This window comes from Coenobita brevimanus, chromosome 70, assembly GCF_032717465.1.
Source record: "Coenobita brevimanus isolate Jiangsu-jjx chromosome 70, ASM3271746v2, whole genome shotgun sequence".
In the NCBI taxonomy this organism is placed as follows: domain Eukaryota; kingdom Metazoa; phylum Arthropoda; class Malacostraca; order Decapoda; family Coenobitidae; genus Coenobita; species Coenobita brevimanus.
This window is the reverse complement of record NC_137023.1, coordinates 34,650,764-34,674,998: the sequence shown is the minus strand read 5'-3', so window position 1 is coordinate 34,674,998 and position 24,235 is coordinate 34,650,764. Positions and strand designations below refer to the sequence as shown.

Sequence of the window (24,235 nt, the reverse complement as noted above, 5' to 3'; positions counted from 1 at the left end):
CCCGAGATAGTGTACCAACCCAACCAGGAGCCAAATATACCCACTCATCACTGGATCTCACTCCTCTAACACCTCACGCCAGCCTACCAGACCTCTACCTCTAACGTGTACCACCTCCAGTCACGAGGACTTGACTTCTTCAGCTGTGTTGGTGGTAAAATACAAGATAGATATGGAGTAGTACAAAGGGGAGACCATATAGAGGTGCGAGAAGTGAATGAGCAATCGGGACAAGATGGACATATGTCAATCACCACGTGCCCCTCTTCCCCTCAACAGAATCGACTAGAGGTACGTCGCCCTACCGCATTCGACCAGCACCCACCGGAATCGGGCCAGGATCTGTGTGCTGGCAGACTCCCCAAGTAGGACTGTGACGATGCCCAATGTGCTCCCTTCACCCACTGCCTTCTGTAGGACTACGGCGATGCCCACCGAGTTCGTCGTGGAGAGAACACCCACTGTGCTTCCCTCACCTGCAGCCCCAGCCCTGAGCAGGACCATGGCGACGTCCACCGTGCTAGCCGGGGATAGGACGCCCATCGTGCTTCTCTTGCCTGCAGTCCCAGTGCCTATAGTCAAACCAGAATATGATGAGCTCTGAGGTGGGGCAGGTAAGAAAAGTGCATATGTCAAACAATTAAACCTTCAACATTACATTGTCGAATGTTAAAGATATTAACAACTTTATATTATCTTGAAATACTCCATATATAATATATTAAAAAAAAACTTCATAGTAATTATTTATTTTCTTTATAAGAATATAAACAACTCTATACAACATGTGACAACGTTGTTTAGACCACGTGCCATGTTTCCGGCGACCCATGTGTTTGAGTCAGTCATGGCCACTCACCTACCATCCACCATGGACGGACATCTCCCAGTCGCTCTCGTGTTCTCCATAGCCAAGCTAAGGAGGTTATCTATAATGCAAATAGATATTTCCTTCAAGAAAAGGCAAATAGAGGACCCTTATTAGATTCCTCAGAATCTCTTGTTCGTATGTTGGATACCGGGTGGTTTTGTTTTGGTAAAGATGTGGTAGCACTCTACTTAATCCCACTCTCCACCCCAGAGCTCATTATATTCTGGTTTGACTATAGCAGAACCGTGGCTGTGCCCACCATGCCAGTCAGGGAGGCGTCGTCCACTGCATGAACCTCGCCTGAGGGGCCTAGGACAACAGGGACAGGTTCAAGGAAAGGACGTGCCCTTCGAGCACACCACCCTACAGACAGAACTGTGGCGGTGCCCACCGTGCCCGCCAGGGAGGTCCCGCCCACTGTGCGGGCCTCATCTGTTGAACCTTTGGCACCTATAGAGGGTCACGACCCTTGCTTGCCTCACTCATCTGTAGGACGAGTGGGTCACTCCCCTTGCTCACCTCACTCCTCCAGAGGCCGAGCAGGATGTATCTGCTCTCCCCGCACCACAGGGGGCAGAGCACCCCAGCGAAGTCACTGCTGGGAAAGGTCTGGAGTGGTCCTAGTGAGTCCTGGAGTACACTCATTACAACCAGCGCCCCCAAGTCACCAGTCACTGTCAGATTCCTGAAGGAGGCGAGACCGCAGACACTAGACAAAGAGGAATGCCCGCAGAACTGGCCAAGACCTCCCTAGACAAGCTGGTGAACCGTCCGCCATCAAGGGCAGGCGCAAGGAAGCATGCCTACTAGACCTGTTCAGCCCTAGCCCTGAGGGCAAACACACCGACGGAGGCCCCTTCAGTGAAAGGCCTCCCTCTACACCACCCAGTAGCCCTTGACCAAGGACCAAGAGTAAAATAGTGGTCCCCGCCCCTTCAGAGAGCGCACACCTGACGAGACACCTTCCACATCTGGGCGCCACCTGCCGTTATATCTTACCAGCCCAGTAGCCCACACTTAGACCCTTATACTTCATATACTGTGTATAATCTATCATACTGTATTGTGTCAAGTCACTGTATTCTTTGTGGGTAATATACATATAAGACTGGTTACCCTGTGTTTTTAAGCCCTGTTCCTTTGGTTGCATACTCTAGACCCGGCCTTAAGGGGGTTTTACACGGTCAAACATGTTGGCCAACTCGCTCATCAAACCTCCAACACAACATGTTTGAAGAGTTGTTACACGTTCAAACCAAACAAACAGACAACCTCAGTCGGTGCCAAGAGGCGAAGGGGCAACATGTCCCTTACTCAAGACGAGGTGATGGCAATTGGGATAGTGATTGCCCTCAACGAAAAGAAAAGGAAGCGTTCAAAGTGGACAAAGGACTGGTTACTGAAAAGGGACCACATTTCTCATACCAACTTAATGAAGGAGCTGAAATTACACCCAGATGATTGGCGCAATTATATGCGCATGGACGAATCAACATATTTAGAACTTCTGAATTTGGTCACTCCATTCATTACTTGTAAAGACACCGTTATGAGAAAGTCCATTAGCCCTCATGAACGGCTGAGCGCAACATTGCGTTTTTTAGCAACGGGCAGATCTCTGCAAGACTTGAGATTTTCAGCTCTCATCGCAACTAGCACCTTATCTAGGATTATACCAGAAACTTGTCATGCCATCTACAAAGTTCTTAAGAATGACTATTTAAAGGTGAGTTATGATATTCAAAATGTAATGTTCATTTATTGTGGAAAATCAGTACATAGTCAGGATGTGTGAAAAATATTGAAACCTGCTGTTGAAATGTGCAATACTTCTAACCACAGTGGCAAACGAAGGGACAGAACCAAACTAATCTAAAAATGTAACCCGTTATATTTCAGTCTTTTAAGGTAATCGTTTATAATATAGGCCTACAAAAGTAATAATGTATAACCTAAAAGAAAAAAAAAAGTAAATACCTTGTCATGTCAATCAAGATTAAAAAACAAAAATAATACTCAGGATATGTGAAAAATATTGAAACCTGCTGTTGAAATGTGCAATACTTCTAAACACAGTGGTAAAGGAAGGGACAGAACCAAACCAATCCAAAAATGTAACCCGTTATTATCTCATTCTTCAAAGGTAAATAATATAGGCCTACAAAAGTATTAATGTATAACCTGAAACAAAAAATACCAAGTAAATACCTTCTCAAGTCAATCAAAATTACAAAACAAAAATAATACCAAGCCAAAACAAAATACCCCTCGTTTGCCAGTACCGGGTACTTCTAACTTATGAAACTGTTACAAGGGCTGAAAGCTTGAGAAAAATTGACAAATATTGGAGTCACTATTATCGGTATAATGTGAGGAACTTGAAGACTGTGGTAATGGTGTTGCAAATAATTCATGTAAATGATATGGTTCAGTTGCAATTTTAGAAGAGGCAGTCAAATTCCCATTCTCTGCTTCAAAAAGTACATCAGTTATCAACTTCCTAGCAAAGCTTGCTGTTTTCATGTCCAGGGATTCCAGTCGTTGGCCAACGTATTTCCCAAAAGTCTCATTGGCACTATCAGGTCTCTCAAATCCTTTTTCTAAGTTTCGAGCGACCAAATTTAAAATGTGATCTGATTTAGTAGCGTTTCTGCGGCTCCGTTTCACTGCAGGAGTATTGCTACATGAAGGTACTTCATCATCATCTGGTGGCTCGACCACACTCTAGGAAAAGGAGAACACCTATAAATATATTGCAAGATAATAATCTCTCTCTCTCTCTCTCTCTCTCTCTCTCTCTCTCTCTCTCTCATAGTGTTGTATCTTGTATCTGTTTCAGTTTCCTGCAATAGAAGAGGAGTGGAAGATTGTTGGAGAACAGTTCGAGTCTAGATGGCATTTTCCCCACTGTCTAGGAGGTGTTGATGGAAAGCATGTGTGGATAACGCCGCCATCAGAATCAGGGTCTTATTATTGGAATTACAAAGGATACAACAGCCTTGTGTTAATGGCAGTTGTAAATGCGAACTACGAATTCATTATGGCAGACATTGGAACTAATGGTAGCGTATCAGATGGAGGAGTCATTGATAATACAGAATTTGGCAAGCGACTCAAAGATGAAAAGCTCTGCATCCCACATGAGTCAATAACAGCAAATTCAGAATGTGTTTTACCATATGTTTTCGTGGGTGATGAGGCATTTGCATTAAGGTCAGATTTCCTGAAACCTTATTCTCAAAAGGACCTAGATAATGAAAAGCGAGTATTTAACTACAGGCTTTCAAGAGCACGGAGAGTGACAGAAAATGCCTTCGGCATTATGGCTTCCCGGTTGAGAATTTTCCACACTTGCATAAATCTCAAATTAACAAGTATTGAAAAGGTAGTTATGGCATCTGTTGTCCTACATAATTATTTGCGTAAAACGTGCCCTTCAGACTAGTCCCCAGAGGAGTGCTTTCATAGGGAGGATAGAGTAAGGAAAGTTACCTTGCCAGGTTTATCTGCAGATCCTAATTATTTAGTAGGTTTGCAAAGCGGTCAAGGCTCACGAAATTATCCTGAGATTGCAAAGGTAGTAAGAGATAGATTTAAGGATTACTTTGTAACTGTGGGTGCAGTAGCATGGCAAAAAGACTTCATATAAATCATGAAAATAGGTAAGTTAGGCCTAGTCTACAGAGTAATGCACACCTCCAAATCTACACAGTATGACTAAAATTGTGTAGCATATTGTGCTGTAATCTATCTTCCCAAAATAAATAAATACGATATTATGATAAGTTCAACTGATTCATGAATCAAATGCTTCATTTAGACCTATGTATGGCTCAAGTTTAACCCTCAGATCTAGGGTGGCCTCTTGGAATCTTAATGAAATCATGTTTCGCAATCCAGAATTGTATGAAACTTCAAACTAATATACCAAAGAAGTCAGACATTTTAAAACCCACTGATTATATGAAAGTGCCCATAAAACTGAATAAAATCATCTACCCATGGCAAAAAAAAAAAAAAAAAGTAAAATAAGAGGCCAAATCCTTACAACTCACCTCTTCATCAACAGAATGCAAACTTGATCTACTTTCTCGTGGCACGTCTTGATCACATATGAACATCATGTCTTCAATATACCAGAGAGTGGGTGTGTATATTTCATCAGTTGATTTGCCAGACTTCTTGGAGCTCTCATGTTTTCGAAGTTCCCTTCTAAAAGAACTACGAAGACAGTTGATTTTTTTCATCACATCATCCCGCGAGCACTGAGGGTCAAGTTCTTTTAGCTTTCCATGCAATTCATCTATACCTTTATTAAATTCCTATTAGAGTATTCTTTCGATTTCACCTTCCACAATGCTATATGCTTCCTATATATATGTCAATGAAATCCACCATAATTTCCCTTTCCTTGTCCTTAACGGCACACGTATCATTCATTTTGAAAATAATCGGCAAGTCTGTCACTGAAGGAGCTGCTATAGATGTTACCTCCGCGAGATTTGAGTATGTATGACGGTTGGAGACTGAAGCGTGTTCAGACGTTCATGCATGGACATGAACGAGCAAGCTCCGTCCACAAAAGTCAGGCCAGATCAGACATCCGTCCAACACGTTGGTCCAACATGTTTACCCCTTTCACATGTTCAAACATACTCTCAAACATCGTGTTGTCAAACGTGTTGGCCAACATGTTTGACCGTGTAAAACCCCCTTTAAAGGGTCCAAGCTGGCGCAGGGGGCGGAGCATCGGAGTGACATCAGGTGGCACGAAACCGAAGTTCAGTTGACGCCTGACAGTGGTGGTGAGTGGGTGTGTGATGTATGCTGCACTCTCCAGATTGTGACACATTTTCAGTCCGAAGTGAGGGACGGATAGAGGTGTGAGGGAACCTACTGCTATGTTACACAGTTAAACGAGTCCGCACTTCTTTCCCTTCTTCGTTTTCCCTTTGAGTCTGCGCTTTTATACATTTTCTGTTACCCAAGCCGACTGACGTCACACAAGCCACGCCTCCCTGCGCCCTGAGGGAAAGTGAACCGACTTGATAGTCGACTTAGATGCCGAGTCTTTTCTTGTGGCACTCGATCAGACGTTGCCAACATGACTGGATGACCAAGTATACCAAGAAAGAAAGTTTCGCAGGTGGGGGGTTGGGACAGTCCCAAGTCTCGTTCTGGCATTTGGCCTAAGAGTTTCCATTTGAGGAGTGGTTGGGGTTTAGTGAGCACATAATCCCACTCGGGCAAAAGAGACTGGTCACCCTTGCTGTAAATATTGGGACTGAGTAATCTAGCCACGGATCCTTCCGGATGGGGTTAATGAAGACTGGATCACAATGGGTGCTGATGTAATTAAAACTTTCCCAGACAAGGCTGCCATCCTGGTATCTAGTTAACTATTTACCTTTTAGAATACATTAACATGTTAAATCTGTTACCTGTACTAATGTTAACACTTCGTTGGCAAACGTACTTACAGGAGACAAAATGAGTTCTGGACAGTTTTACATTATGCTCTAGACTATTTGTTATATTCTTGTTTAGCCACAATGCTCTTCTAATCCTGCAGATGATACACAGAAGCCGCATTACACCGTTTGAAGCAATCTTTGACAAATAACTGCTCACCATTCTAGCAAGCGTAACATTTCTGAATAAAAACTAATCACAGAAAGGACCCTGTCAAGCCAAATTGTGGGTTAATATTCAAGTGCTGTCAAAATTCCCGCTTCTCGTCGTTTGCTTTGCCTGCTGCCTTCAATGTAAACACAGGGTGACGTCACGGATCAGCTGGTCCAGGAGGTTCTTTACTCACGGTGATTTCTAAATAGGCTTGCTGTGAAGGTGCAAGGAGTGCAGTCACTCGCCATTCTCAACCTGCTGCGATTATTGACATTTCTTGGCAGTGAAAGAATGTTCTCAGGAAGGATTGCACTTGTTACGGGTGGGTACGATGTACTCATTCATTATTATTATTATTATTATTATTTTATTATTATTTGACCTGATTTGCTAATACTTGTTGTAAAAGGTACAGAGTACTTATACAACAACAGAAGGCAGTGGGGTATAACTTTAGAAGTAACCAACGTTACCAATTTTCATTATATTACGTCCCTGAACTATTCAAACCAATACTTACCTTTTAAGCCTAGTTTGAGTCAGGGAGCAAATTTTGTAGGGGTAGTCATATAGTGGCTTAGGTTAGGCTATTGCTCAGTAGCGGATGAATGTTGCGCCATATTGGCTGGTGCAGGCCTGTGCATTCAGTCTATGTCAGGCCCTAGGTTAGGTTAGGTTAGTTAGGTTAGGTTGTCAGTTTGGGTTAGTTTAATGCAAAATAGTGTGTTTTTAATTAATTTTGATCTTGATTTTGGGGGATAAACCCTCTTTTGGAAATCATACTCAAAATTCCAAAAGGGGGAATTTCCCCCCAAAATGAAGGTCAAAACTATTTAAAACACAGTATTTTGCACTGAAAAACATAAAAATAATAATAAAAGAAAACATTGGTTACTTCTAAAAATTTACCGGCAGTGGATCCTGCCACACACTTCATGCAACAGATAAAATGTTATAGAATCAGTGGTTATAAAATAAACATTATTATTATTGCTATTATCATCATTATAATTATTGCTGTTATTAATTCTTTGCCAGATGGGCACTACCTTATTTCCTGCTGAAGTCAGTCTTTCACAGATTACTTGTTAACAAAACCATAAAGCTGGATTCTCAAGATATGTGAATCAGTTTGTTGCACAGTTCTAAGTCAGCTCTCTTTTGTGCTGATTCTTCCTCAAGTGAAAAAAATAAGTGGGATATTGTTGGGTCTCTTAATGTGATGTTAAATCTTTGGAAGCATGAACTCCAACCTGGCTTTTTTTTTTTCCTTAGTGGCCCTTGGCCACCCCGTTCGGGATACATGGCGTCTGGCAATGAATGAATGAATGAATGAATGTTAAAATAAACAGAAATGAACGTTCTCCCTACGTGTCGAGTGGGGTTGGTGGAGAATTAGTGCCCTGCCCTGTAAAACAATTAACTCTAAGCCCTTGGCCACCCCGTTTGGGACACATGGCGTCTGGCAATGAATGAATGAATGAATTAATTAATTTCAAGCAAGTTTAGGCATTAACCTACCCAGCTGTCCTTTAACATAACCTAGATCCGTGCCATTCGAGCCTAACGGAAACCAATTTCCAATCTTAATCTAAGTCATCGGCAGAGTTCATCCTGACTTATTTCAAATTTAAAAACATGACTGACCCACATACAGCCCTCTGAGCAGCTGAATCAGAAATATAACATAGCAGTGAAAACAGCAGCATACCGCCTATGACCATAATGCACCACTGAGAAGCAAAAATGCAATTGCCTTTAATGGATGAAATGTAAGTAAACTTCCAGTGCATACATACATTAGAGACCCCACAATATCTATCTATATTTGTCTAGCCAGACGCCCTAATCTCGTAAGGAGTGGCCACAGACAAATCGCCTCCATGTCACTCTATCTCCTGCCATTTTGGTGCCTTCACCCCAACTTACACCCCCTCTCATATACTTCACTTCTTCATCCCTCCATCTCATGCTCGGTCTTCCCCTCCCTCTCCCGTAGTTAGTCACTCACTCTCCGTCCACTCCATACAGTCAAACCACCTAATCGTATTTCTTCTAACGTTTTCTATCACATCTGCATCCATACCACAACGCTTCTTCGCTTCCTCATTTGTCAGTCTATCTCTTCATGTAGCTAACCCCACTTCTATCTATCTGTCTATTTATTGCCAGATGCCATAATCCCGTAAGGGGTGGCCATTTGACTCTGAGTTATTTGTTTTACAGGGAGGGGCACTAACCCTCCACCAACCCACTTGTTGACACGTAGGGAGCATGTATGGTTTGGTTATATTGTTACCACCCAACGTTGCAAATGGTTTCTTGGCTTACAGGAAGCCATTTGGCTTGTCACTCAATGTAAAGCCACCTGTAACGGAAAGAAAAGCAATAAGAAGTGACAGGATAGATGGGAGAAATAGGAAGAGAGGAGGGCAAGCAAAGAAAAAGGATGATAAAGGCTAAGGTAGAAGTACGCAGCACCACATCAAGTGAGTGGATGATGGTCGCCACCACCTACCACTTAACCCCACTTCATTCATTCATTCATCGCCAGACGCCATGTATCCCAGACAGGGTGGCTAAGGGCTTAGAGTTAATTGTTTTACAGGGAGGGGCACTAATCCTCCACCAACCCCACTTGACGTAGGGATGCCAACAGCATCTGGTGTTCCCAGGCGGTCACCCATCCAAGTACTAACCAGACCCAACGTTGCTTACTCCTCTTAAATATGGTAACTCATTTCCACTGCTCTCAATCTTGAATTGTGTCCTTCCAACAAGGTTCAATCTTTGCTTAACCCCACTTGCCCCTCTTAAATATGGTACCGGGTAACTCATTTCCACTGCTGTCAGTCTTGAATTGTGTCCTTCCAACAAGGTCCAAGCTTTGCTTTCATACATTAGCGTGGGGATCACAAAATTGACATGCAGCAACTTACTTCCATGCTTACATCCCTGTTTCTTATCACTGCTTTCAGTGAACCAGCAACCTGTCTTCCCTGCTGAACCATTTCAAGCACTTCATCCTCCCAACTTCCATCCTTACTCATCACACCACCTAAGTACAGTACTCTTGCTTATTTTTAATTTCCAGAAAAAAATGTCTCGGAAGAAAGTTGACTCAGAACTGTGAAATGAATTGATTCACATAATTTTTTCTTTGGAATCTGGTGTTATGGTTTTGTAAACATTATCCAGACCTTTTTAAAATTTTACCAAGTGAAATACATAAAGACTTATTTATATCACATACCATCATCCTGATGACGTTACCACCAAGAGTAGAACTATTTATTTCACATACCATCATCCTGATGAAGTTACCACCAAGAGCAGAACTATTTATATCGCATACCATCATCCTGATCAAGTTACCACCAAGAGCAGAACTGTTTATATCATATACCATCATCCTGATGAAGTTACCACCAGGAGCAGAACTTGCTGCCAGACTCCATATGCGCGTCTTATTTTTAGCGTACAGTAGTTCCAAATTCTCTGCCTATATGCTGGGTTTGGATAATTTTAGTTGGTTAAATTAGGATAGCTTAGGTTATGATAGATTAAATTAGGTATAGTCGGTTAGGACTTAGACTGAGATTTGGTCTGATAGGTGCTGTATTTGGGGGCTCTGTAAGGTTAGGTTAAGTGGCAATCATAGGCTGTTTGGTTAAAATTAAGGAGGGGGGGCATCTGAGGAGCAAAGCTCCCCAGTTAGGGAAAGTCAAGTTAGGTTGGGCTGGATGGTTTCGTTTCATATTGATCGAAATGCTTGATATACTGACACGTCTCATCGTTGAGATCGTTGATAATCAGTATGTCCAGTCGGTTACGGCTGTCATGGGTAAACTGGTGGTTCCTTATATACCCGCAATAGGTGTATTTTATTTTTTCCAGTCACTTTCTGCAGGCAAAATTCAACACTTAACTATCTACGAGCTCTTTTCAGAAAGTATCCGACCTTAGGCTCAAAAAAAATAAATAGCTAACCTGTTGAGCTAGGACATTAATTCCCCTCAAAGTAGGCCCCTTCTGACTTGACACACATAGCCCTGCATTCTTTCTACTGCCTGAAACACATTTCAAAGTTGGTTTTTGGTATGTCCTGCAGGTGCTGTGTTGAATTTGTCATGATCTCTTCTCTTGGATAAACGTTGCTCAAGACATGTTGGAGTGTGTAAATCGTGATCTAGACTTTCTGAAGACTGTTATTAATGGAGATGGGACATGGATGTGAGGGTACAACCCAGAAACCAAAGCACAGTCATCCCAGCGGAAGCATGCAGGGCCAAAAAATGCATGACAGGTCCACAGCAAGGTGACTTGCATGTTGACAGTTTTTTTTTACTACCTCGGTGTTGTGCATCACAAATATACACCAGAAGGTCAGACTGTCAACAAAGGACCTGGACTTGATCACAAAACAAACACCAGCAAACTCTACAAAACACTAAACATACACATTCTCCATCAGCAATACTACACAATCTCATGCTGCCATCACAACAACAGACACCATACCTTTAAACAAACAACAAGCAAACACTCTCATCAATCATTTTTCACATGTCAGCCATCTAAACCCCCATCACGACGAGTCATCCTACGTACGAGAGTTCCCCACAGACCCAGTCTTCACACCTTTCACTTACAACCAGATGAAGCACATCATTAGCAACTTTAAGCACTCATCTGCCTGTGGATCAGACAACATAAGCAACATACACCTTAAACCACGAGGCATACATGCACTCACCAACATATCAGACTACAACTACTCACACAACATAATACTCAACATCTGGAAGTGTGGCATCATCATCACTATCCCCAAACCCAACAAAGACCCCATATTACCGTACCTTCCTTACACTGCCCCATCACACTTCTCTGCACCCCCTCCAAAGTCACGGAACGACTAGTACAACAACTAATTACACCTCACACACCCCCCTGGCCCCATCACAACATGATTTTAGGCCACTACACTCCACAAACACTCTTCTTACAGACATTACACAAAGTGTTTTTGATGTCATGAATTCAGCTAGGCCACCACACAGAACGCCTCTAGTCACACTAGACATTAGCAAAGCTTTTGATGCCATCCCCGTCACAACCTCACAAACAAAAATTCAACACAAACATGCACAATAACACAAAAAGATGGCTGACAAACTACTTAGCAGGCAGATGTGCACATGTAACATTTACCGGTCAATCTTCGAACATCAGAAACTTCTCAAATGGCGTCCCCCAAGGATTTTTTTGTCCCCTACACCCTTTAACCTATACATGCACGACATACCCACACCCCACATCCCACAGGTACACATACTTTCCGATGCAGACGACATAACACATGTACACACCAAAGTGCAAACACAGCCGCACACATCCTCCAACTTTACCTCAACACACTACACGAATGGTTTACCACAAACAGGCTCACAATAGCCCCAGCCAAATCTACAGTGACCCTTCCCACAAACTGGACAGCAGAACACAGTCACATTCCACACCTCACCATAAACAACACTCCCCTACCACACACACACACACACACACACACACACACACAAAATCCTTGGTTTAACATACAATACATCAGTGTCATTTAAACAACACATCACAGACATTAAAGATAAATTAACACCAAGACTCAGTGCCTTGAGGTCACTTACCCATACAACATTTGGACACAACAAAGAAGCCACCACCACAGCATACAAACAATATATACGTTCACTGATGTATCATGTAAGCCCTGCTTGGGCTTCAAACCACACTAAAACACACTACAGTACTCTACAGACAATACTGAACAAGGCCCTAAAAATAATCACAGGCTGCACAGCTACTACACCCACAGACCACCTACATCAAGAAACCAAAGTCCTCAAAGTCAAGGATCATCTTGACATGAGAGGCACTCAAATTCTCTCCACAGCTTCCACAAACCCACGCCATCCACTACACTACATGGTAGCACATCCACACACACCAAGGAACATCAAAACAACACCCAGCGCACGATATCATACACAAATACTGTCATCTCTCCCCCCTTGTCCGCCTCATACGAGCTTCCAGAAGCACATTCATACTCAAGCCACTCGCTGCTCCATTGAGTCACTCAAAGACAACACACAGCTGCATGCACGGCCTCCTGATATCCACCCTTTGAATCCTATCTCCTTCGTGGGGACAGGGTCCACCTGGCCAAGCTGAGTTGTGGGCATCATCCAGCCCTCTTGAGTTATCAGAAGAGCCTGGATGACTCCGATGCTGATGCCTGTTGGTTGCAACACAGCACCCCATACTATTAAGCATATTATGGAAGACTGCATTGCACACAGTCACCTATGCCAACAACACAACATACACTCCTTGGGAGCACTGTGGGAAAGCCCAGTTTCAGCCGTGGTCTTCCTTAGGGACTCGGGGCTGTTCGGCCAGACTGCCTAGGGAACTACTACTACTACTACTGTCAACAAGCATTACTGCCTCAACATTAACTGTCGTCTTCGTGACACAGTTCGGTGGAAGAGACCAGACCTTTGGAAAGAGGCATGTTAGAAGCTGAATTATGAAAACACCCCTACCCATTCTTCTCAACTGATTCAGGAATTTTTCGCCAAGCACAATATCCCGCAGGTCCGGCAGGCTCTCTACTCACCAGACATGGTTGTGTGTGACCGTTCGTTATTCACCATGATCAAAACTCCATTGAAGAGTTCCTAATTTGAGACAAGAAAAGAGATCATGATGAATGTGATGAAGCACCTGTAGGAAATACCAAAAGCCAACTTTGAAAAATGTTTTAGGCAGTGGTAAGAATGCTGGGCAATGTGTGTCAAATCAGAAGAGGCCTACTTTGAGTGGGATTAGTGTCATAGCTCAACAGGTGAGCTATTGTTTTTTTTAAGAGCCTAAGGTCAGATACTTTCTGAACAGACCTTGTATGTTGCATTTGTATCAAAATTACTTTCGTTTAGATTGTGAGTTTGTAAGAATATAGTTAGCTTTGCTGCACTTATTTGGTAAAGAATTACGGTACCTTAAGATGGGGCTATTCAATTCACCTGGGGCAATTTGGCATATTAAGGGGTATTGAGACTCAGGTTGTCCAGACAGTGTAAATAAGGGTATACTGGGTATTTGGCTTTTTCATGTGGTACTATGTTCTATCTATCTATCTATCTATTGCCAGACTCAATAATCCTGTACGGGGTGGCCATTTGACTCTGAGTTATGTGTTTTACAGGGAGGGGCACTAACCCTCCACCAACTCACTTGACACGTAGGAAGCACGTATGGTTTGGTTCTACAATCACTAATTTATACTGTAAATGAAATTTAGGGATAGTTTACTTAAGGTAAGTGAACTGTGGTCACTTTTTCATTCCTATTACAGTAATCCCTCTAATATCCGGACGCCCAATAACCGAACATCCCCACTAACCGAACCTTATCGTCCTGGGATCAAACATTCCCAAAATGGTCCGAAAATCCAAAAAAATTGGAAAAAAAATCGATTTTTTTGCCGTCCGTAATTTGAACTTGCCGCGCGCGCCGCATGAGAGCATTGTTTTGGTTCGTCATTCCTCCGACGTCCGATAGAGCGCCGCTGCATCCTCCCCACTTCCCGCCTGTCTCTCACCGCGACAAGACCTACGCTCTTCGCCATGGCTGCCCACGTGCTCGCTTTTGTGGTGGTGCCGTACTTGCTGCAAGGCCTCCTGCTGCTCTCTGCCCTACTCTTAGTGTGTGTGATGATGGCCCCGCCTCCTGAGAAAAGGAAGAGAGTGGTGTTGACTCTGGAGAAGAAACGGGAGATATTGGAGAAGGTTGATGCGGGTTGGTCTTCCTCTCGCATTCTCCGCGAGTTCAACCTGGCCCGGTCGACTTTGTTTGATATCAAGCGTTCCCGAGACAAGCTCATGCAGTACACGGCTGACTTCTCGTCGAGAAGCAAACGCAACGTGGAGAGGAAGGTTATGTTTACCCCCAAGTATGCAGAGATCGACCGCTCCACGTTGATTTGGTATCGACAGCAACGTGCAGCTGGTGTGATGGTACGTGGAACGGAGCTGAAGGCTGCTGCTGAGAAGTTTGCAAGGCTTCACGACGCCCTAGACTTCAAGGCATCCGAGGGTTGGCTCTTCGCGTTCAAGTTGCGACATGGCCTTACTAACCGTAAAGCACATGGCGAAGCATTGGACGCTAACGAGGATGGAGTGGACGAGTTTCGGCACAAGGTGAAAGGCTTGATCGACAGGGAGGGCCTCACTCTCGGTCAAGTCTATAACGCTGACGAAACTGGCCTATTCTATCGCTCGGTGCCAACGAACACTCTCGCCGATGAGACGGAGAAGCGTGTACCTGGCCGCAAGCTTTCTAAGGAACGGATATCTGCTTTGTGTTGTGCCAATGCTAACGGCATGCACCGGCTTAAGCCCGTTATTGTTGGCCGTGCAAAGCAGCCTCGGTGCCTTCATGGGGTGATGGATGTCCTTCCTGTCGTATGGTACCATTCTTTGAAAGCATGGTTCACAGCTGTGATTTTCAAAGACTGGTTTCACCATCACTTCGTCAAGGAGGTCATACATTACCAGACGAAGACACTGGGAATTCCTCGCGACCAGGTAAAGGCTCTCCTTCTCCTCGACAATGCACCTGCCCACCCGTGCGACAAGGACTTGGTTGCTGAGAATGGCCGTATTAGGTGAATTTTTCTGCCACCTAATACGACTGCTCTCATTCAACCAATGGACCAAGGAGTGATCGTGGCAACAAAGCGCCTGTACCGTCGGAAGTTCCTGGACGAGGTGATGGTGGTTCTCGAGGACGAGGACGAGCGCAGGGAAGGACGTGACACTCGAGGCAAGCGGACTTTGGAAAACCTTCGCCGCTACAACATCAAGTCTGCGCTGTACAACTGGGCTAGTGCATGGAAGGAAGTCCCTGTGAAAACTCTTGAAAATGGTTGGTCTCGTCTGCTTCTCGGAACAGATGTGGAGTACGATTTCCTAGGGTTTGACGTGGATGACTTCCATGCACGGCTACGTACGCACGGCGACGATGTTGATGTGGACGATGTTCGTGAGTGGTTGGACGATGACGAGGGCGATCCTGGGTATCAGACGTTGTCTGATATCGAGATCGCGTCTTCGGTTGCTGGTGTCAGTCCCGAACTTGAAGATTCCGACGACGAAGGCGATGATGATGCAGACTCCGCCCAGCAGGACACTACTCCAGCCATCCCCAAGCTGAGCGCACTCCGGGAACATCTAGAGTTCGTCCTAGACTACCTGGAACACCCGGACTGCGACAGGGAGATGGGGCCCTTGGGACTCGTGGAGGAAGTGCGTGCTTTCCGGCAGCGCATCATCAATCGCCAGAATCGTCGGTCCTTGCGTCAGTCAACGATTGACAGTTTTTTCAGGCCCGTGACCCCCGCTGTGCCAAGCCCTGGTTCCACTACGTTGCCTCCCCAAGACAGGCCCTCATGCTCCGAGCCACAGCCCAGCACATCAGCTACAGTGGAGTCACTGCTCGACGTGAGTTTGTGGCTGTCATCAGAGTCTTCTGTAGTCGGTACGCCATCACCACTACCCACCGATGCACCCCTTGGACGCCTGCCAGTGATACTCTCGGGCTCTGACAGTGAATAAACAGCAAGAACTTCTCCACTAGACCACACGGGAATTTTGAGTGTTGTGCAGTGAAAAAAACGGTGTGTTGTGTTAAGGTTTTCAAGTTGGGAGAAAAGACTAAGTAGAAAAGAAATTTAACGTAACTAACCTTCTTTGTTTTGGCTTTGGAAACTTAAAAAAACTTGGGAAAAGTTAATGTGCAACACTTAAATTTAATGGAACATTATTTGGACTAAAGTGAACACTGTGAAAAGAATGGACTTCTGTGTGTTAGTGACTAAGTTCAGTGCAAGACTTCAGGAAGAGTGTAGTGCAAGTGCTTCAGGAAATCGTTCTTACTGTCAGAGTCCGAGAGGAGGCGGTTATTCATCGAGGTGGCCAGGGACTTGCTGTAAGTAGCCAAAATGTTTCATGTTGTACTATTTTCCATACTATATTTACCAGAATGTTTCATATTGTATTTTTTCCCATACTATACTTACCAGAAAGTGTCATACTGTACTTCTTTCCATACTAAACTTACCTCATGCATGTGCAGTAGGAATGTGTTTTTCAGAGTTCGGTTAGGTTCGGTTAGGTTAGGTTCGGTTAGAGTCCATAAGTACCAGAATGTTTATTAATGTATGAACATACTTCTAAACCCACATTTTATGTGTCTATTGCATTTATTTCAGTCATTTATGTGCCTTATTGGTGTGATTTGGGTGTTAAATAGGTGCTATGCATGTCCGGAGGGAGTTGTATAGGTGTTTCTCTGTGTTAGGGTCCGTAAGTACAAGTCCATAAGCTGGGGCCCAATATCCGGACAAAACCAATATCTGAACCTACCGATGGCTCTATTGATCCGGATATTGGAGTGATTACTGTATATTCAGATTTTTTTGAGCTGTGATTTACAAGCATAATGACAAGATTACTTGTATTTTCCTCTGCTGTCCCTAGAATATATAATAACAAGCTGTCATTAATGTTTATCCACCTACCGAAGTAAGTTAGCTGCCTTCATATGTAAAATATTATGATTTTTTTTACTAATAGGGCAAATTGACTCGACCCCCTGGGGCAATTAGACTCAGCACTTTGGGGCATTTTGACTTGGCACTTTTGGGCAGTTTACTCGCATATGCTGCAGCTTCATGAAGCGGTACCTTGACAGTTGTAGGCACTACATCACGGATTTGAAGGATAATCTCTCATGGAGGAGGTGGTGGTTGAATCAGTAGAGAGGGGGCTTGCAGTCCTAACAGACCCTGGATTGAATACTAGCTGGAGCAGGGAACAGTTTAACTCCCGCTCGCACGATGATGTGAAACAAGTCAAAATGGTGTTAGTCTGAAGAGGAACCGATGACGCACTTATCAGTGTTGGTCTGAAGGGATGCCAATTAGGCAATTTTGGACAAAAATATTCACCAAAAATTAAGTTTTAGCATGAAGTGCGTCAATCTTTGGTGCATCATAGGGGAGGGTGTCTATTTCAAGGCTAACATGCTCAAATAGTCGGCTTTCTCTTGGCTTTTGGCGGGTGGGGGGATGGGTGCGTGCACACGATTTTTGGCGATTTACTAGGAACTACTGGTTGTGTCAAAATTTGAAAGGCACCACGTGAAAGCTCGTGAAATTCTGCCTATAGACAAACTGTTATGCTTAGCTCTTGCATGGTGTGGGCAGAAAATTGCAGTAGGGTTTTGGGAAGTTATTTTCACTGTGGAAACATTATTGTCACAGCATTTCCGTACTTTCTCTGTACTTTTACTTACCAGTTTTATCTGTTTTTATTAGCTTCTCGTAAAGTATAATCATCAGCAACAATGATGGTATACAATTTCTACCAATATAACTAATTTCTGGGGCAAATAAAATCTATGCGAATGTTTTCCTTTGTGTGTATGTCCAGGCTGCCCTCGTAGCATTTTCTCTGATCATGTCACACAAACTTACAGATAACTTTAGGTGCTTGAAAGGATTAAGGATTTGAATTTCATAAAATAGCACTGACTTTACTGATCTTATAGAAGGCCTACCAGCAAGTCATAAAATTACCCCTGCTGATACCAGTACACCAGTCCTGTATGAGACAGCCCTATCATGTACAGTCCTTCCTCCAATTTTGCGAGACTATGGTCGACAAAAACCCTCGCAAAATCAAAATTCGCAAAATTGAAACAATTAAATATATGAATTATAGGCAAATTGGTCGACATCACCCCAAGGTAAGCACTTTTTCCCACTCTTTCTCTCGATTCTACCTCTTAATTTTACGATGATAAATGAAACAAACATGAACTGATGTACTGTACAGTAATATTAATAAGAAAACATCATAGGTAAGAAACATTTGCTGTTTGCTTGATTTGTTCACTGTTCTTTAACCCTTAGCCGCCGGGGGGATTCCCGGCCACAGCACACTCCTCCCTATGGGCAGTTTCCGAGATTTTGGAAAAAATACCCTTACTTCAAATCCTTATATCTGACAAACTATAATAGCTAGAGAATTCAATGAAAGTTCATAAGACTCATCAACTCTTCCTCTTTCCAATGAAGGTATCCCAAGGTCTCTAGGTGGTCCCATCGATGAGTAAGGATGAGTTGAAGACAAGTGGTTTTTCATGTTTTGGTGCGTGTCTCCGAGCACGTGCCACTGGCCATGGCCTTGGCCCAGCCGGCTAGCGTTGGCAGCACTAACTGAGTGTCCTTGGAATGCTGAAGAGTCCACTCGTTTTTTCTACTCCTCCTTACTCACCGCCATGAAAATTAGTCATCACCCGGTTGATGTGGCTCACCCAAGGATTTATTGCCCACACCACCATGCCACTGAGCCCCGTAGGTGTGTGGGAAAGGAAATATCTCATCATTTTTCTGTACTCACTTCTTCCGTAAATAATCATATTTCTCCTTTACTAAGACACTTTACATCACGATTACGGGTAATTGCACTTTGACAAGTAAATGCTGTTGCTCTTTCACTCATTATCGTAGAGTATGAGGTAATTATTTGTACTGTAAGTCAGACTGCTTTGTACTAATCAGGGTTATAGTGAAAATCATATAAATATTTTACACAACTAACATTATTTGTACATCACATAACAGATACAGTACATTGATGCTCGTATTTGGCACAATCCCCCTGAGTATTGAGTGAAATAATTTAGGTATAGCGAAGCAGGTATTGTTCATTGTGGGCCACTCACAAGTGGTTTTCTTTCAGGTAACAGGTAGGCAAACTCAAGGTATATCCAATAATTTTCTAACCAGTATCCAATAAACAGTATCAACTCCTGTATTGCACTTACTATAAATCACTTATATGCACTTGTAGAACTTATAAAAGACTTATATCGTAGCACTTTCTATAATTCACTTTCAATATCACACATTTCACTCATTTATGAAAATACACAAACTTCTGCACTGCTGGACACTATTTACACTTCCCCACACACCTGCTCAGTACTCATACCACTCCCGAAGGGCCTGGTTGTGGAGATTCTGCCCTTGAAGTGGTTGGCTGAGCTGTGGGGGAGCGCAAACAGGCAGCGAGAGTGTGGGGGAAAAGGCTCTACGGCATTTTTTTTCCACAGATGACCACCAGGTCCGTGGTCACTTTCCTGATGTCCTGGGTCATTTTGCGCCTCCTCATTGCCGAAATCATCACTCTCGTAGACTGTCCCTTCCTCCTGGAGAAGTCGGAGAGCCCTCTCTGGCGTCAGAGAGCGAGTAGGGGTTGGAGGGCGAGAGAGCTCACTCTCCACGTGGTAGCTTTTTTTCTCCTCAGAGGACGTACTCATGCTGAGTGTACAAGAGGAGACAGTATTGTCAAGGGCACATCCTAAGGCACAATCACTAAGCCTTTTACCTGACAATAAGGGCTGAACTTTCGTGGGGGTTGATGAGGCAATCGGCTCTTCATGCGGTGGGATGGAATTGGACGATGTCAAGGAAGATGACATGGCTCCTCTCACTACCATTGCCGAGGACAAACTGAACCGTGCAACCGCAGGGTACCTGGGGGTCCTACCTACCCCTTAGATATCACAGAAAATGGGCCCGCGCTCAAACAGTGACGGGAAGGTGAGTGCGGTATATCAAGTCAACCGGCGGCCCTCCGCGCCCTGAATCGTCATGCATACACATCAGCCGGCGGATAGGGGTTAAAATCATTCTCACTGTTGATTCACCAACACCAAACTCCCGACCAATAACAGTTACCTTTACCTGCTTTTTTCCTTTCAATCATTTTCAATTTGGTCTCCAAACTTATTTTCTTGTTCTTCTTACCCGTTGGCGTCATGAGAACACTTATGCAAGGATAGACTGCTGGGATATTGTGAAGAGCACCACGAAATTGTGAGAGTCAGTGACCTTGGTTGGGAACAGGTGCAAACAAACGTGGCGGGGCGGCAGTCCACTGAACTAGGAGGTGTAGTACGCCCAGTGAACCATGACGTCACTACTCCGCCTGGCAAAGTAGTGCGGGAAGACAACTCTCCCACCACTACATCACAAAGTGTGTGATCACTAGCAAAGTTCATAAATGTTAAAAAATACATGACTTTTGAAACTACCTTGCAAAATTGGTGAATTGCAAAGTTAAAATTTGCAAAGTTGAAGGATGTCCTGTACTCATTATGGACGGTGGGTGTTACCGCTGAAGTGGTGACATGTGGAGGTGCATAGGAGGACTACCCAGCCTTGGGATAGGCCCTGAAGCGTTTGCCCAGAGACGGACACATGAAAAAAAAAAAAAAACGTGCAGAGTGGGTACATGACTCCCTGAAGTGACATAAAGTCCTGCTGTCCTCCAGGATATGCCAAAATATTTAGAGAAAGTGAGCTGCTGTCTCTGAAGAGGTCGTAGTGGCCTACTTTAAAAAGCTAGACGAGAGTCTTTGGGGAGTACCTCCTGCAAATATCATTAACTTTGACGAAACCAACATCATAGATGATCCTAAGGGAAAGTTCCAGATATTTCGGAGTGGTATAAAACATGCCGAACATATCATGAATATGATGAGGAGTTCAACATCCATCTTGTAATCCATCACTGCCAGTGGAAAGCACCTTGGTCCATATGTTGTTTACAATGCTGAACACTTGCAGCAGTCATTGACTGAAGGAGGACCAGTCGACAAATAAAATCAAATATCTGGCAGGTTCAATTCGAATTGAAGCTGTGGGAGCAGAGAGGCGTGTCTCCTGAAGGCACACAACCAAAGGACAGTTCTGGGCAAGAAGGCATTGAAAGTCGGAGTGATTCAAATAAAAAATTTGAATGTTTCACTGAAGGAAAGCCCACCGAGTCCAATTGCCCCGCATCAGGTGTTGATTAACATTTTTTTTATTTTTCAAATATGTATTTTCTTTGTTTTTCTATGTTAAAATCCATTTGCACATATGAAGTTGGATTCTGTGTGTTTCAATACTCATACAGTAAAGCTTTTAAAGTGCCCTAAGTGTTGCATTACAAACATTAGTACAAGGAAAAATAGCCAAAATTGAGTTGAATAGCCCCATTTTATTGTACAATACCTTATTATTTTGAGGGGGATGTATTACAGGATGTAATACAGTACTCGTTACGGCCAGTGAAATGTTAAACTTTGCTGAAGCGAATGCTCTCCAGTACTTAATGAATCTCTCTCTCTCTCTCTCTCTCTCTCTCTTTCACCTCAGTTTCCATTGGAAATTACTAGTTTTTGAGATACTGTTTTCTCCCCAGAAATAAATGAGTTATAAACAGTGTGAAACATGAACCTATCCTGATGCTGCCTGTACTTAACCTAACCTAGAACCCGAACAGTTTAGTCGTACCCTAAAAGATTCTCAAGTTACTTTCATTATTGCCCTCACTATTTATCTGTCTATCTATTGCCAGATGCCTTAATCCTGTACGGGGTGGCCACAAACAAATCGCCTCCACGTCACCCTGTCCCCTGCCATTTCACTGCCCCACTTCCAACTCACACCCCCCCTCTCTCATATACCTCTCCACTCCATCCCTCCATCTCATCCTTGGCCTCCCCCTTCCTCTCCCCCCCTCCACCTCACACACATACACTCTCCTCATCAGTCTCTCACCCTCCATCCTCTCCACATGGCCAAACCACCTCAGTGTGTTCCTCACATTCCTGAAAAAACAAACAAGAGCAGGAATGGGAGTGTTCCTGCTATTTTCACAGAGGCTGTGATGAAGCTGAGTTGCTTGGCATCAGTTTGGTTGGTGATTGGCAGGAGTAAATGATGTGGCTCGTTGGCTGCCAGCTGGCAGGATTACATCTCCATAAGTATGTTTTTGACAATAAATTATCAGAAGTACAGTAAAACCTCGATATACCAGACTTCAATATACTGGAATTTGCTTTTATGGGAATCTAGGAGCCGTTCAGACTAAATTCTTATGCTGTATATCAGGAAAAGTTCGAAGGTGACGACTGATAAGTGAGGTATACAAAGTGAACATCTTTAGTTTGTAAGAGCGTATATAATAAGCTGAATAAAATGTACAGTACAGTATTTAAAGTGTTAAAATTAAGTTGTAATTAGAGGCCTATATGACCCTGACCTTGACGTACTTTCACCAATTTCGAACTTGTAGGAGATTTTCATCCCTACTACATACCTGTAAAGTTTTGTGATGATATCTTGACCAGTTGTGAAGTTATTGTGGTAACAGACTCACAGACCTTGACCTACTTTCACTATTTTCAAATTCATAGATTTTCATCCTGACTACACATCTGTAAAATTTTGTGATATCTTGAGTTATTGCGAAGTTATTGTGCTAGCAGACACACACAGACAGACAGACAACCTGACAACAATGCTTGTAGGAGATTTTCATCCCTACTACACACCTGTAAAATTTTGTGATGATATTTTGTTGAGTTGCAAAGGTATTGTGCTAACAGACACACAGACAGACAGACAAACTGAAAACAATACCAGCTTTGCTATCACAGCTGGTAACAATAAAGTATTTTCTTAGTGCTTCCTCTCTCCCTAGGTTAGAAATGAGCGCGTCGGAACGCAGATGTGGTGGTGTATGCAGCTCTCCCAGTCCTCCCTCCATCCCCTCCCTTCTCTCCCCATCTCTCCTCCATCCCAGCTATTGGGGCTTCTGCCAGGGCACAAAGACAAACAGTTTCCAGAGCCAAATTTGCCCCTGGAAATTAGTTAGTAATCCCTCCAATTTCCGACATGTGTGTAGCATATTTACAGAAGAAATATGTGCAGCATGTGATGTGGTGTGTGGAAGGAAGAGAAGACAGAGGGGGGTGCAAGGAACAGTGTGGTGGACTGAAGAGGTGAAACAGGCTGTGGCACAAAAGAAGAAAGCATACAATGAATGGATGAGAAATAGGGGCGTGGAAGAAGTTGAGAGGCGGAAGAGAGAGTTATATGTAGAGAGGAAGAGAGAGGTGAAAAGATTAGTAAGAGAGAGTAAGAAGAGAGTGGATGAGGAATTTGGAAGGAATTTGAGTGTAAAGTGGAGGGACTGTAAGAAAATGTTCTGGAAAGAGGTGAAAAGAGTAAGACAGGGTGGAAGTGAAGTTAGCAGGGGAGTGAAAGATAAAAATGGTAGATTACTATTGGAGAAGGGAGAAAAAGTGAGCAGATGGAGAGAACACTTTAAGGAATTGTTAAACATACAGGATGGAAGTAATGCGAGTATAAGTGGCTGGGGAATGGCTGGGAGAAGGAGGGAGGTGACAAGACAGGAAGAAATCAGTAGGAGAGAAGTTGTGGAAGCAATGAAGAAAGTTAAATCTGGGAAAGCCCCAGGAATTGATGGAGTGTGTGGTGAAATGCTGAAGCATGGGGGAGAGATAGTAGTAGAATGGATGTGGAAGATGTGCAGATTAGCCTGCGAGGAAAGTAGAGTCCCGGAGGATTGGAAGTCAGGTATAATTATTCCCTTGTACAAAGGAAAAGGGGAAAAAGAAGTGTGTTGTAATCATAGGGGCATTTGTCTTCTTAGTATAATAGGAAAAGTGTATGGCAGGATACTTATTGACAGAGTTAGAGAAAGAACAGAGAAATTAGTTGGAGAAGAACAGGGAGGCTTTAGGAAAGGAAGA

The 24,235-nt window shown here is 43.6% G+C and overlaps 1 protein-coding gene across 1 annotated transcript in view; it reads left to right on the top strand.

The window, feature by feature from the left end:
• The first annotated feature begins 6,724 nt into the window (after positions 1–6,724).
• LOC145406316 ((3R)-3-hydroxyacyl-CoA dehydrogenase) overlaps positions 6,725–24,235 on the top strand; it is a 158,100-nt gene continuing 140,589 nt past the window's right edge. The window contains exon 1 of the mRNA XM_080277479.1: positions 6,725–6,818. Coding sequence (XP_080133605.1) covers positions 6,788–6,818 — 31 coding nt within the window. The 5' untranslated portion in view covers positions 6,725–6,787. The remainder of the gene's footprint in view (positions 6,819–24,235) is intronic.